The following is a 16,127-nucleotide window of genomic DNA, read 5'->3' as shown; positions in this document are numbered from 1 at the left end:
AGCCATAGGCAAATTTTCTGACAGAATTGTAAAGACTCACTTCAATATGTTCATGCAATTGGTAATAGCTCAGTTCCATTTTTTTCTTGGTATTAGTGTCCTGAAATCCTCTTCATTAGTTAGTGTGCTGGGACACCCCTTTGCATCTCTCTTGGGTTGAATCTTCTACTTTGGCTTACTCCAGTGTTTTGTTGTAAGAAATCCTGCAGGTGCCCTTGAGAAAGTTTGTATTTGAGATAATCTCTATGAGATCTTTCAAGTCTGAAAATACTTTTATGATGCCATCATATTTGTTTGATGGTTTGGCTGGTAAAAAAACTTGTTGAAGATTTTTCTTTCCTTGAAAATTCTGAAGGTATTGCTCCATTGTTTTCTGGGTTCCAGTACTGCTATTGAGAAGTCTAACATCATTCTGAATCCTGATGATTTGATGTGACTTATTTGTTTTTTCATTGGTATATTTTATGATACCCTCTTTATTCCAGGTATGCTGAAATTTTACAATGTGCCTTGGTTCAGTTGTGCTGTGCCTGTATACTGGGCCCTTACACTCAGAAAACTCATATCCTTCAGTTCTAGCAACTTTTCTTTTATGATTTCTTACATAATTTCCTTGCCTTGATTTTCTCTCTTGTTTCTTCTGGAAATTACTACTAACTGGAGAATGGAACCCCATGGACTAATCCCCTAAATTTGCTATCTCTCTACTTTTTCATATCTTTATCTTTTTTGTTATATTTTTCTGGGTTTTCCTGAGATTTATATTTCCTGAGTTTTATATTTATATTGAATTTTTAATTTCTGCTCTTCTTTAATTATCCAAAAGTGTTTTCTTGCTAAATGTTCCTTTTTAAATGTTTTCTATTCTTGTTTCATTGCTGCAAAAATCATTCTTATTTCTCTGAATATCTTAATTTTTTGAAGCTTTCTTCTATTTTCTGCACTCTTGCTTTTTCCTTTAAGTTACATTTTTTCCTGTTTATTTTGCTCTCTGCCTTACGTTTTAGAGGCTTTATCTAGATAGCTAATAATCTTGGCTGTCAGTTCATATTCAGCAGTGAGGCCTCAAATTTGACCTGGTGAGTAGAGGGTTTTTTTATGCTTTGTTGTTATTTTAGTGTGGTTTCTGAACACAGTAGTGAAAAAAGCTTGTATGCAATATGTCTCGACTAACCCCATATATCTTATTTTATTTACCCAGTTTTGGTGTCAGGTATTTCTAGGGTTTTTTTCCTCTTGTATAGGGAATGATGCATACATATCTTAAATACTTGTCTAATTATTTATTTAAGATAAGTCCTAAAAAGTGGGAATTTGAAAAGCACACAAACTTTAACTACTGCTACATGCTGCCAGATTGTCCATTAGCATTGTTACTGACTTATAACTCCATCCAAAATAGTATGAGAGTCTTATTCTCCACAACCATATCTTTGCTTTTCCTGTATACATAAAATCTTTTCTAGCTTAAGACAAAAACATTTGAGAGCATATTCAGAAAAATATATCACAATTCCTATCAACCATTAAATTACTCTCAAATTATACAAATACTAGTAAAAGGATATGTGGGTGATCTACATTGAAAATGAAAAAAGCATAATATAAATTCTGAGCAGTATGATGCAGGTTTTTAAAATGTAAGTACAAATATAAATTTGAAGAAAACACATGAAGTAAAATTTATATTTCACATTTAAGAAGTTATAGATATAATTCAGAAAATAATCATTAATATTCTAGAAAGCAAAATACTTACATCATGCAAGTTATCAAGAAGTTTTGTAAGTTGGTAGAAACGCTGTGAGCTAGGGACAACTCCTTTTTGCCTCAAACCAATTGCCTTGATGAGCTCTCTAATGTAGCTTGATCTCATCTCTTCAAACTGGCTTTGACTTCTTAGTCCTTCCAAAGGAACTTCAAGAAGATAATTACAAGTGGCAGTTATGTTTAAAAAAGATGACACTAGCAGTTTATAATATAAATTTCTGAGCTGTATAATGATTTATTTTGATTTGCAACTCTAGATACAAACATCTTAAATAGGAAAAGTTTTAGAACATGTAAACTTCTAGTTCTTTTGAAGAATATGATAAGAACAACTAGGTAAGTTAAAGAACATTTCAGCTTACCTATTTTAGAGCTATTAGCATTTGCTCAAAAGAGCACCTGACATTATTCTACATTCCTGTCTAAAATACTTAGTTTGATTTAGTTTACAACTACATGTATGCTGGATCTTTTTTGTCTTTGTCTCCTTCCTGCTGATATGAGAGAAAGCCATTGATATTTGAATTTTCTCTTATATTCAGCCACTTGGTTTTACTCTATTTTATTTATTCATTTATTTATATTTTTAAATCTAACAGCTTTTGTTTGATTTTTTTTTCGGTATAAGACAATACTATATTCAAATAATAGCTTCATTTTCTCTTTTCCAACAGTTGTAGCTCTCATTTCTGCTTCATGGTTCAATGCATTGTTTAAGACTTCCAGAACAATATTAAAAAATGATAGTAATGGTAAATACCCCTGTTTTGTTGCTGATTTTACTGAGAATGCCTCTCATTCCTATTATGATGTTAACTGGTAATTTATATATCTACCTCTGAAATCTTTAATTCATACATCAAAATGTTGGGCACAACTTCCTACTCTTATGACTAGTTCTCTTGTTTTCACTACATAGTAAATTTACCTATTGCTTTTCTCCTAAATCTTTTCGGTCCTTCTGTTGTCACTTGTCTGAGATGTCCTGGTTGATTTCTTTAGCAACTCTATTACCAGAACTCCCAATTTCCTTGTTTTCTTTTACTTTGGTCTCACTTGTCCTACAAACAAATCTTCAAACTGAAGTGAAGTTTCTGACTTTTTCTGCAACTACATCCAGATTGCTGAAAGAAAAATCACATAATCTCTGGATTTATGATCTTGACCCTTAGCAGTATTTCTATAGAGAAGTGTACTTCATTTGAGCAAAGCCAACCATATGTGTCCAGCAAAGGGAAATAAATAATCCTTTTTCAAAAACTCCTACTTTATTCCGTCTACCCGAATCAGACCTTGGCTTCCACTTCCCTTGGAAAAAAGATGGCTGCAGATAACAAACCGATAGAAACCAAAAGTTAATTCTTTGGTTTTGAGTTTTCAAGAGCTCACATCCTGAGTATAAAAGGGATTTAGAAAGGTAATCTAAATTGGCAATATGAGATTTTTGCTCCAATTGAAAACTTAACTGTTGTACATACATTTGTATGTATATGCTATGTGTATCTATGATCTTGTCCCTTTACTTCATATGGCAGCTATTTTTTTTTTAATTTACCATTTTAACCTTTTATTACTTAAAAAAAAATTTTTTTTTTTTTGGCTGCACCATATGGCATGTGGGATCTTAGTTCCATGCCCCCTGCATTGGAAGCTCAGAGTCTTAACCACTGGACCACCAGGGAAATCCCTATAGCAGTTATTTTAAACATCCATAACTCTTTTTACACTTCCCAACCAATCCTCAAATCTCTATCACTCTTAAACATGACTGTAAAATAATTTTTTCTTCTGATTACTGAAGTACTGTCTTTTCATTGGGCTTTAAAGAGTTGGAAAACTAGTAACCCAAAGCCCTCAGTCTATCCATCTAAATGGATAAACCAGACTTGAACCAATTATCCTCTTTACAAGAGAAGCGGGCCTAATTCCACACTGCCTCATTCTTTTAGTATCAACACTAACAACATGCTCCTAGGATATGATAATCTAATCACTAGGCTCTCATCCTATGCTCCTGGGATATCTCTGAAAATTATCCTCCTCTCCTACTCTCTTCCCTAGATTTCAGATCTATGATGAACCAGCTCTCCAAAAAATTTCTATTTCCTTTGAGCTCTTTACATTAATTCATTATTTTCTTAATTATTACACCCAGCATTACATGATTGGAGAATTTTCTCTCAGATTCTTATTGATTCCACATGTGGGTTTTTAGGATTTCTTGTAAATATATTAGTGGCAAGTGGGAGAGAGTGAGTGAAGGGCAGTTAGCCAGATGCTATTTTAGATAAGAATACTTTAAAAAAAGAATACTTTTTTTTGGTTTAGCTAATTTAAAAATAATGTGTATTCATTGGAAAAATTTTAGAAAATACAGAAAATACATGGAAAATTACAAGTCACCTGAGATCCTACAATCCAATATTTCAGGACATTTCCTAATATTATATTGAGAACATTTACTTATATCATTCAAAATTCTTCAAAAATGAACGTTTTAATTCACACATAAAATTTCATATCACAAAAATGTGTAGGACATACAATTTATTTAATTGTTTTATCATTTGACATTTGGAATATTTTACTAATCTAAACAATACTTATGATGAATGTCTTATTTTTTATGGATATATTCTTAGAAGTAGAATTATTAGAGTAAAAGGTATTACCTGTCTTAACACAGATAATATACATTTCTAAACTACTTCTTACTAGTTAACTGTTGTGTGCTTTGTACTGAGTATTTTCATTTTAGGTAATCTTTGCTTTTTATAGAGAAAAATAAAATACCATCTCATTTTCACTTCTCTAATTATTAGTGAGGTTGAACAATTTTCTTAAGCTTTTTAGTGACTTTTTTTTCTGTTTTGTATTTGTTTATAGTGATCTAAGCTGTATTTTAAATATTCTTCTCAGTCTGTGGTTTAAAGCCCAGTTTCAAAATATTTAATCAGTTTTGTAACTTTATTAGGGCAAAGAGTACTGCCCAGGCAATCCAAATTTTGCCATGCTCCAGGCAAACACTTTCAATTACTTCAACTATTTCTTTTGATCTTTCCTTCCATAGCTTTAAATAACATCCTTATAGAGCTGATCCTTGAGTTTTTATTTTTAACTTTTGACTTTCCAGTATGGAAAATGGGGCTGTAGCTCTATTTCCATATTCCAGATCTACTATTACCCCCACACCACAAACACACTCACACATGTAGAACTTCCTATTCCTCCTCTTCCTAATATCATTTTCCTAATATTGGTTAGATCAATATTCAGTGTTTACTACTTTAGCTATGCAAAATACTACTACAGTCAAGTCATATAGCATTTACTATGATTTCTTTTCTTTTCTAGTATAATATTTTGTTTTACTGAGAGTAAGTAACCATATTGACGGGTGTGAAGTGGTATCTAATTGTGTTTTTTATTTGTGTTTCTCTAATGACTAGTGATGCTGAGCATTTTAATGGCTGTTTGTAAACCTTCTTTTGAGAAATGTCTATCAAGACCTTTATTTATTTTTAAATTGGTTTATTTTTTTATTGTTGAATTGTAGAGGTTCTTTATTCATCTGGATATTAATACTTTTACCTTAGCAGATATATGATTTTCAATATTTTCACCAATTCAATGGATTGCCTTTTCTTTGTGTTGTGTCCTTTGATAAACAGAGGTTTTAAATTTTGATAAAGTCTATTTATCTTTTTCTTTTGTTGCCTGTGTTTTGGGTGTTATATCCAAGAAATCACTGCAAAATCCAATGTCACAAAACTTTCCCTCTGTTTTCTTCTAAGGGTTTCATAGTTTTAGCTCTTAGATTTAGTTCTTTGATTTATTTCAAGTTAATTAAAATTTTTGTGGAAATATAGTTGATGTACAATATGTTAATTTCAGGTGTACTACATAATGATTTGACATTTGCATACATTATGAAATGATCACCACAATCAGTATAGAAAACATTTGTCCCCATACAAAGTTATTACTTACAAAGTTATTATATTACTGGCAATATTGCTTATGCTGTATATTACATGCCCTGGCTTATTTATTTTGTAATTGGATGTTTGTACCTCTTAATCCCCTTCACCTATTTTGCTCCCTATCCCCTCCCCTCTGGCAACCACCTATTTGTTCTCAGTATCTATGAGTCTGTTTTCATTTTGTTTTGTTTGTTTTGTTTTTTAGATTCCACATGTAAGTGAGATCACATAATATTTGTCTTTCTCTGAATTATTTCACTTAGCACAATACCCTCTAGATCCATCCATGTTGCTGCAAATGGCAAGATTTCTTCTTTATGGCTGAGTAATATTCCATTATATATTGCCCTATATATATATATATATATATATATATATATATATATATAAAATTATGGACATATATATATGGACACTTAGATTGCTTCCATATCTTAGCTATTATAAATAGTGCTGCAATGAACAGTGGTATGCATATATCTTTTCAAATTAGTGTTTTTGTTTTCTTCAGGTATATACCCAGAAGTGAAATTGCTGGACCATATGACAGTTCTATTTTTAATTTTTTGAAGAACTTACATACTATTTATCATAGTGGCTGTACCAACTTAAAATCCTACCAATGGTGTACAAGGGTTCCCTGTTCTCCACATTCTCGCCAACATTTGTTATTTGTTGCTTTTTTAATGATAAGCCATTCTGACAGGTGTGAAGTAGTATCTCACTGTGGTTTTGACTTGTATTTCCTTGATGATTAGCGACATTGAGCATCTTTTCATGTATCTGTTGGCCATCTGAGTATCTTCTTTGGAAAAATGTCTCTTCAGGTCCTCTGCCCATTTTTAAATCAGGTTGTTTGTTTTATGATATTGAGTTGTATGAGTTCTTTGTACATTTTGGATACTAACTCCTTATCAAATATAGAATTTGCAAATATCTTCTCCCATTCAGTAAGATACTTTTTCATTTTGCTGAAAGTTTCCTTCACATTGCAAAGCTCTTTAGTTTGAGGTAGTCCCATTTGTTTATTTTTGCTTTTGTTGGCCTTGCCTGAGGAGATAGATCCAAAGAATATTGCTAAGACCAATGTCAAAGAGCATACTGCCAAACATAGGCAATAAAACATACTGTAGGAATTTTATGGTGTCAGTTCTTACATTTAAGTCTTTAAGCCATTTGGAATTTACTTTTGTACATGGTGTGAGAAAGTAGTCCAGTTTAATTCTTTTGCATGTAGCTGTCCACTTTTCTCAACACCATTTATTGAAGAGGCTGTATCTTCATTGTATATTCTTGCCTCTTTTGTCTTAGATTAGTTGATCTTACAAGTATGGGTTTATTTCTAGGATCTCAATTGTGTTTCATTGATCTATGTGTCTGTTTTTGTGCCAGTAGCATAGTGTTTTGATTACTGTAGCTTTGTAGTATAGTTTGAAATCAGGGCTCTTGATAGCTCTAGCTTCATTCTTCTTTTTCAAGATTGCTTTGGCTATTCAGGGTCTTATGTGTTTCCATACAAATTTTACAATTATTTTTTCTAGTTCTGTGGAAAATGTCTGTAGTATTTTGATAGGGTTTGCATTGAATCTATAGATAGCCTTGGGCAGTATGATCATCTTAACAACATTAATTCTTCCAATCCATGAGCATGGTCTATCTTTCCATTTGTTTGTGTCATTTTCAATTTCTTTCACCAATGTCTTGCAGTTTTTCGATTACTCGTCTTTTATCTCTTTGGTTAGATTTATTCCTAGGTATTTTATTCTTTTTGATGCAATTATAAATGGAATTGTTTATTAATTTATCCTTCTGATAATTTATTATAAGTGTATGGAAGTGCAACATATTTCTGTATATTAATTTTCTCTCCTACAACTTTACTGAAATCATTTATTAGTTTAAATAGTTTTTGGTAGCATCTTTAGGATTTTCTACATATAGTATCATGTCATCTGCAAACAGCAGCAGTTTTACTTCTTCTTTTTCAATATGGAAGGTATTTATTGCTTTTTCTTTTCTGACACTGTGGCTAGAACTTCCAATACTATGTTGAATAAAAGTGATGAAAGTCAGCATCTTTGTCTTGTTCCTATCTCAGAGAAAATGCTTTCAGGTTTCACCACTGAGTATGACATTGGCTGAGGGTTTGTCATATATGGCCTTTATTATGTTGAGATCTGTTCCCGCCACACCCATTTTGTTAAGAGTTTTTATCATAAATGGATGTTGAATTTTGTCAGAAGCTTTGTCTGCATCTATTGAGATGATCATATGGATTTTATTCTTCAATTTGTTAATTTGCTTCATTATATTGATTGATTTTCAGATACTGAAGCCTCCTTGCATCCCTGGGATAAATCCCACCTCATCATGGTGCATTATCCTTTTAATGTATTATTGAATTCAGTTTGCTAATATTTTGCTGAGAGTTTTTGCATCTATGTTCATCATTGGCCTGCAATTTTCTTTTTTTGTGGTATCTTTGTCTGGTTTTGGTATCAGGGTGATGCTGGCCTCATAGAATGCTGGCCTATTTATTTTTTTTAATACTTGAGAATGATAGGGTAAAATTTGCCTGTGAAGCCATCTGGTCCTCGACTTTTGTTTGTTGGGAGTTTTTGGATTATTGATTCAATTTCATTAACGGTAATCATTCTGTCCATATTTTCTATTTCTTCCTAATTCACTCTTAGAGACTGTACATTTCTTTTTTGTTTTTAGTTTTTTTTTTTAATTTATCTTTATTTTTTTATTGGAGAATAGTTGCTTTACAATATTGTGTGTTTATATTGTACAGCAAACTGAATCAGCTGCAGGTATACATATATCCCCACTTTTTTGGATTTCCTTCTCATTTAGGTCACCACAGAGCACTGAGTAGAGTTGCCTGTGCTATACAGTAGGTTCTCATTAGTTATCTATTTTACACATAGTATCAATAGTGTACATATGTCAATCCCAGAGATTGCACATTTCTAGCAATGTATCCATTTCTTCTAGGTTGTCCATTTTATTGGCATATTTGTACTAATTGGTACATATTGCACTAACCTCTTACAATCTTTGTATTTCTGTGGTGATAGCTGTAACTTCTTTTTCAATTCTGATTTTATTTTTATGGGCCCTCTTCCTTTTTTTCTTGGTGATTCTGGCTAAAGCTTTATTAATTTTGTTTATCTTTTTAAAGAACCAGCTTTTAGCTTAATTGATCTTTTCTACTGTTTTTTCATCTCTGTTTCATTTATTTCTGTTCTGATCTTTCTTTCTTTTCTTCTACTAAGTTTGGGTTTTGTTTGCTCTTCTTTTTCTAGTTCCTTTAGGTGTAGATTAGATTGTTCATTTGTTTTTTTTGTTGTTGTTGTTGTTTCTTGAGGTAGGCCTGTATTGCTATAAATTTCCCTCTTGGAACTGCTTTGGCTGTGTCCCATAGATTCCGGAACATTTTTTTTCCATTTTCATTTGTCTCAGGGTATATTTTTATTTTTTCGCAATTTCTTCAGTGACCATTGGTTGTTTAGAAGCATATTGTTTAGACTCCCTGTAATTTTTTCCAGTTTTTTTCCTTGTAGTTGATTTCTAATCTCATACCATTGTGTTCAGAATAGACACTTAATATGATTTCATTTTTCTTAAATTTATTGAGACTTGTTTTGTGGCCTAGCATGCGATCTATCCTGGACAATGTTTCATGTGGACTTGAAAAGTATGTGTACTCTCCTGTTTTTTTAATGGAATGTTCTGTAGATATCTATTAAGTCCATCTAGTCTAATGTTTCATTTAAGGCCCATGTTTCCTATTGACTTTCTGTCTGGATTTTCTGTACATTGATGTAAGTGGGGTGTTAAAATCCCCTAGTATTATTGTATTACCATCAATTTCTCCCTTTTTGTTTGTTATTATTTGCTTCATGTATTTAGGTGGTATTTTATACCTTTTTAATGTGTGTATCCCTTAACTACTTATTGTATACAGATGATTTTATTACTTTTGTCTTTTAACCATTTACTAGCTTTACAAGTGGTGATCTACTACCTTTACTGTATGTCTGTCTTTACTGGTAAGAATTTTCCTTTCATAGTTTCATATTTCTAGTTGTGGCCTTTCCTTTCTGCTTAGCAGAGTCTCTTTAACATTTTTTGTCAAGCTGGTTTAGTGGTACTGAACCCTTCTAGTTTTTGCTTGTCTGTGAAATTCTTTTTCTTTCCTTTAAATCTGAATGATATCCTTGCTAGGTAGAGTATTCTTGGTTGTAGGATTTTTCCTTTCATCACTTTGAATGTATCATGCCACTCTCTTCTTGCTTGCAAAGTTTCTGCTGAAAAGTTAGCAGATGGTCTTAAGGAAGTTCCCTTGTACATAACTAGCTGGTTATTTTTCTTGCTGCTTTTAAGATTCTGTCTTTATCTTTAATTTTTGTCATTTTAAGTATCATGTGTCTTGGTGTGGACCTCTTTGGGTCCTTCTTATTTATAGTTTTTTGTGCTTCTTGGATCTGGATGTCTGTTTCCTTCCTCAGGTTAATGAATTTTTCCAGCTATTATTTCTTAAGGTCTTGACCCCTTTCTCTCTCTTCTCTCTTTCTGGGACTGTGTAATACAAATGTTAGTATGCTTGATATTGCCCCAGAGGTCTCTTAAACTATCCTCATTTTTTAAAGTTCATTTTTCTTTTTTCTGTTCAGCTTGGGGGATATACACTACTTCATCTTCCAGATCACTGATCCATTCCTCTGTATCATCTAATGTATTCTTTCTTTCTAGTGTATTTTTTATTTCAGTTATAGTATTCTTCAGCTCTGATTGGTTCTTTGTATTTTTTAACTCTTTGTTGGAATTCTCACTGTGTTCATGAACATCTTTACAATTATTACCTTGAACTCTTTTTTTTGGGGTGGGAGGGCGGGTAGATTGCTTATCTCCAATACATTTGGTTCTTTTACAGAGATTTTGTTTTGTTTTTCTGTTTGGAACATATTCCTCTTTATTCTCATTTTGCCCAACTCTCTGTGTTTGTTTCTATGTGTTATGTAGGTTGGTTACATTTCCCAATCTTGGAGAACTGGCCTTATGAATGAGACGTTCTAGGGACCCAGCAGTATGTTCCCCTCTGGCCACCAGAGCTATATTCTCTAGTATGTGGACGGTGTGTGCCCTTCTGACTGACAACTGTGGGTGCACTGGTAGGGAGGGCTGGTTCTCTGTGAGTCCCTGCCTCATGTGGTGGCTACAGGCCCACTGGCAGGCAGGACTGGGTCCGGGTGTAGCTGGCAGCCCAGGGTGGCTTGGGGTTGGTACCTGCTTTCTGGAGGGAAGGTAAGCCCCCTGTGCTAATCCAGAGAGAAGATTCCAAAATGATGTTTGCCAGCACCTGTGTTATCATGGTAGAATGAGCTCCCCAAAATGGCTACCACCAGCATCTTTGCTCCTAGGGGTAGTCCCAGTTGCCTTCTGCCTTCCTGGGGGGCTCTCCAAGATCAGCAAGTGGGTCCGACCCAGGCTCCTTTCAGACTACTGGCATTACGCTAGGACTTGGGAGTATGTGAGATTTTGCATATGCTCTTTAAAAGCAGCACCTCTGTTTCTTATAGCTTTCCAGCTCTCTCAAATATAAGCCCCGCTGGTTTTCAAAGCTAGATATTCTGGGGGCTCATCTTCTTGGTGCAGGACCCAGGGCTGGGGAGCCTGATATAGGACTCAGACCCCTTGCTTCTTGGAATGGACCTCTACAATTGTGATATTTCTTCTATTTGTGGGTTGCTGACCCAGGGATGTGGGTCCTGACTGTACTATGTTTCCACTTCTCCAACCTGAGTCATTGTGCTTCCTTATTTATGCTTCCTTATTTATCTCTTTTGTTATGGAAAATCTTTTCTGATAGTCTTCAGGTTGTTCTCATAGATAGGTGCTCTGAAAATAGCTGTAATTTTGGTGTGTCTGTGGGAGGAGGTGATTTCACGGTATTCCTACTCCATTATCTTGGCCACCTCTCCCCAAAATGACAAGTTAATTTTTGTATATAGTGTTAAGGTAAGGGTACAACTTAATTTTTTTTGAATGAAATTTTCCATATACCATTTGCTGAAAAGACTGACTATTCCCTTAATGTTTACATCTTTATTTCTTTTTCTAATGTTTTGTTATTCTCTTTCTAGATTTGGGTGTTGGGCTTCCTTCTGAACTGTGATTTTTCTTTTTTTTTTGTTTTGTTTTTGTTTTTTTGCTCAACTTTTGAGAGGTTTTTCAACTCTGTCAGCCAATGGCAGTACTCACTTTTAAATTAAATATCTATCTATCTATCTATCTATATATATATATGGGCTTCCTGGTGGTGCAGTGGTTGGGAGTCCGCCTGCCAATGCAGGGCACACGCGTTCGTGCCCCGGTCCAGGAGGATCCCACATGCTGCGGAGCGGCTAGGCCTGTGAGCCATGGCCGCTGAGCCTGTGCATCCGGAGCCTGTGCTCCGCAGCGGGAGAGGCCACAACGGTGAGAGGCCCGCATAACGCAAAAAAAAAAAAAAAAAAAAAAAAAAAAAAAAAAATATATATATATATATATATATATATATATTTTAATTTCCAAGAGCTCTTTTCTTTCTTTGTGTTATTCCTTTTTCATGTATCCAGTCATTGTTTTATAGTTGGAATATGCTCTTTTATCTTTCTAAAGAAGGATGGCTTTTAAATTATTTTGAAGTTTTCATCTCCCTACATGGTTTCTGTTTCCTCCAAGTTTTTATTTTTTTAATTTTGTCTTTGTTTTTGATATCAAACGCCTTCCCCAGATGCCTTGGTTGTTTATTTATATTCAAGAGTGGAAAATTTAAAAGCTGATTGATAGTTCTGTTTGAATGGGTAGTGCTTATTGACTGTGAGCTTTAGTGCAGGGCAATCTGGCTATTTCAAAGAGAAACTCTTGCTATTAGCATATTTAGTTCTTTTTCTTTCCAGCTAAACCAATTCTTTAGAGAAGAATCTTTCATTTTCCTATCTGGAGAATATAAACTTGGATGACGGTGTTCCAGAAGATAGGTGGGTTTGGAGGATGGTGTCTCAACATTTTGTATGTACTTAATTTGTTTACACTATCAAACCCCTCACCCTCATCAGTGCCTGCAGTTCACCAATCCAGCTGCCTTCTGTTATATCCACTTCAGGGAATAAACCTACAATCTCTGCCTTAGTTGCAGAAGAGCAATTGCATGGTTGGATGATATTTGGAAACAAATTTTCAACAGAATTTGGTGTTTTAAATTCTACTTGCATTCTCATTTCAAAAAACAACATCATTGTTGTCACTAATTGCAAAACATGTTAGAGGTTCAGTGATGCAAATCAAGGTGCTCTTTGACTTTTCTTACTTCAGGCTTAGAATCCACCTTCTCAGGTATGCTAAATTAGTTCTACTTGCTGGCTTGCAGAATTTTATTGCTATTGATTTTTCTTTCATTTTCTTTCCCTTTTATTTTATTTCTCAAAAAAATCCCTTGACTAATATTTTTATGTAGTTTTATTAGGAACGATGGTAAAAGTGTGTGTTCAAACTGCCATATTTTCCTGGATATCTATTTTAATTTTTAATGGCAAATGGGAGGTTTAAATTCTTATCAAATAATTGAACTTTTTCTTTGCCAACTTTCCTATTGCATTCATTTTTTAAAAGGTATTCCTTATTTGAGATTTCTAAATCATTTATATTCCTTTTAGCTAATTTTTAACAATTAAGGTGCTTATATGTGCCATTTATTTTAGGGTACAATTTGAGCTAAATATCCAAACTAAGTTTCCCCCAAATATAAAGCTACTTTTCTCAACAATATTTATTTGTTCCATGCTCAAAGATCTGTGATGTTTCCACTGCAGCATATTAAGTTCTAGTATATACTAGTCTGACTTGACTAATTCAGTGTATGTATTTCTCTTCCACACTTTATTATTTTAGCTTTCTAATTCTCTCTCTGCTCCCAGATTTTTGTAATACTTATCTATTTTTTAAGACTTAAGGATGAATTTTCAATAACTTTGCCAAGTCTCTCCTAAAAACTCTCATTAAAATTTGTGCAAATTTTATCACACAATTATATATAATAACATATATATATATATATATATATATATATATAATGTATAGTACTATTCACTAAATATATGATTTTCCCTTTTCTTGAAGTTGCAAGTGGCCAAAAACCTTGCCTTCTATGGTATGTGAGTGGAAGTCATACGTATCTCCCTTCCTTCCCTTACCACTCTCTTTCCTTACCACTGCTCTAGTGATTATGGAAGCATGTGTCAAGATGTAGCCTCCATTTGCCTGGAACACCTGAGTGATGACAATGAGCCTCCCTGTTGATCTGCATTGGAAATATAGTAAGAAGAATAAATACTTAAATTTTTTTTTGATAAGCTACTGAGATTTGGGGTTGTTTGGTCCCCAGCATAATGTAGCCTAGCCATAATTACAGAATTATGTTAATGATATCAACTAATTTGGGAGATCTAGGACTATCTATGATATATCTGCTATTGGATTCATTACTGTCAAGAAAAGAATGACAGGCATTAACTGCTGTATTATTACATTTATTCCAGTTGACTCTCTTGGCCAGTCCCATATCAATTCCCTTAACCCCTTTTATGCTTTTTCATCAAATTAGGCTTGCAGGTCTATGCTCCAGATAGGGTTTCCAAGGGTGGGGGATAAGGCTATGGATCCTTAGATCCTGTATTAATCTGTATCTGGGCATAGATTTCATGAGGTAAACTTTCTTCTTAAGGGTTCAGCTTTTCTGCTTTTCCTCTTGATATACTCCCCAGCCCCACCATTCGAGATTCATGCCATTAGAAGGAAGTCTCTGCACAATCATTGATGAGAAACTATTGGCTCACTTTCTACCTAAGGCCTTAGCTTTCTGTGGTTTCCTTTCAAATCACTATGAGTGAAGGAAGGGCCAGTTCAGGCATTCAAAGGCTGAGTCTACCTGTGCATGGAAATGGCACAGAAAAGGGTAAAAGTTAGAAGCAATTTAAAAAAAATTTCCCTCCCAGACCCTTGGAGATCCACTGAAGCAGAGGTGCATGTGTTCTTTGTGTATTAAAGAATCAATGGATATCTACCCATCCTTCTGGTTACCAATGCTGTTCTATAGTACAACATTTCCTTTTTCTTCAGGGTATGCAACTAGGGTGCATTTTCCAGCCTCTCCTGCAGTTAAGGTGAGCCATAGAATGTGGGTGGCAGACAGTTCAAGGTCTCATCTCTAAACCTTTTCTTATGCAGTGCTCATCTTCTAGTCAGATCCAATGGAGGACTCCAAGGTAATGAAAAGGGTAGAGCCCCTGGATGTAAGGAGCCTGGGTTTTCTTGCCAACCCACTGGACTGACCGTGAGTAATAAATAAACTGCTATTGTACTATGCTACTGATCTTTGCAGTTATGTGTTATGACCGTTAGCCTATCCTGACATAAAGAGAATAGTTACAAATAAAATTGTGGGTTTTATAGAGTAAATCCTCTGTGAGGTGGGGATGTAGGGAAGCATAGTTTGTTTATGCAATATTAATTAGTTTATAATATCTAATTGGATGGATATGAAAAAGGCAATTAATTATGTTTTACCTAAAAAGGATAGAAACGGGCTTAATTGATGGGCTATTTTAATATTAGGTGATAGGTAAAACCTGAGAAATATGAAGTAATGTTATTATAGTCTATGGATGTTTCTCTTTTGCAGTTATTATCTAAGATTCATAGCTCATGTGTAATCATACGATCATATTGTTGTTTGAAACTTTCCTAATGAATTAAAAATTAAGAAAGTAAATATCTTGTATTAAGTTACTTATGCTCACTCACTTGTATTAAGAAGTAGCAATACTTTCATACAGAGGAACTCTTCTTGGCTAACTTGAAGCTTCACAAACTCCTGTGGGATCTGCCACATGGTAAGGCATAATGAATAGAATGATGATTCCTTCATCCGCTGTCTTGCACCACACACAACACACAAAAGAAAAAGCAACAGGAAAAGAAAAAAAACACAGAGTAGCTTAGCCAGTTTATGTAATGTATCAGAGATTATGAGATTTAGTAATTACCTGACTTATTGAAAATGACTTTTTATAAACAAACTCAATATTTGGAATTTTAAATGTCTTCTAAATTTAGTCACAATACTGGATTTTTGAAGTTAGAAAATTATATTAAATACACATTAACTGAGATTAATGCTGTTTCTCACTTTTATTATCACATTTTAAAAACCTAAACCAAGAAAGGAGAGCAAAGTTGTGGGAGTTGAAAAAAAAAATTTGTGGTGCTGAGGAACACTCAGGAAATACTTTATTTACTGATTTTTTTCCTGTGAAAAACACAAAT

General features: G+C 33.8%; 1 protein-coding gene across 1 annotated transcript in view; it reads right to left on the bottom strand.

The window, feature by feature from the left end:
• The window catches only part of PGR (progesterone receptor), a 99,005-nt gene that overhangs the window by 1,219 nt on the left and 81,659 nt on the right, over positions 1–16,127 (bottom strand). Inside the window, exons 6-7 of the mRNA XM_019923733.3 lie at positions 15,606–15,736; positions 1,760–1,917 (exon numbers count right to left, since the gene is read on the bottom strand). Coding sequence (XP_019779292.1) covers positions 1,760–1,917; positions 15,606–15,736 — 289 coding nt within the window. The remainder of the gene's footprint in view (positions 1–1,759; positions 1,918–15,605; positions 15,737–16,127) is intronic.

This window comes from Tursiops truncatus, chromosome 8 (genome assembly GCF_011762595.2).
Source record: "Tursiops truncatus isolate mTurTru1 chromosome 8, mTurTru1.mat.Y, whole genome shotgun sequence".
Classification (NCBI taxonomy): domain Eukaryota; kingdom Metazoa; phylum Chordata; class Mammalia; order Artiodactyla; family Delphinidae; genus Tursiops; species Tursiops truncatus.
Note: the sequence above shows the minus strand (reverse complement) of the source record. Positions and strands in the feature narration are given on the sequence as shown.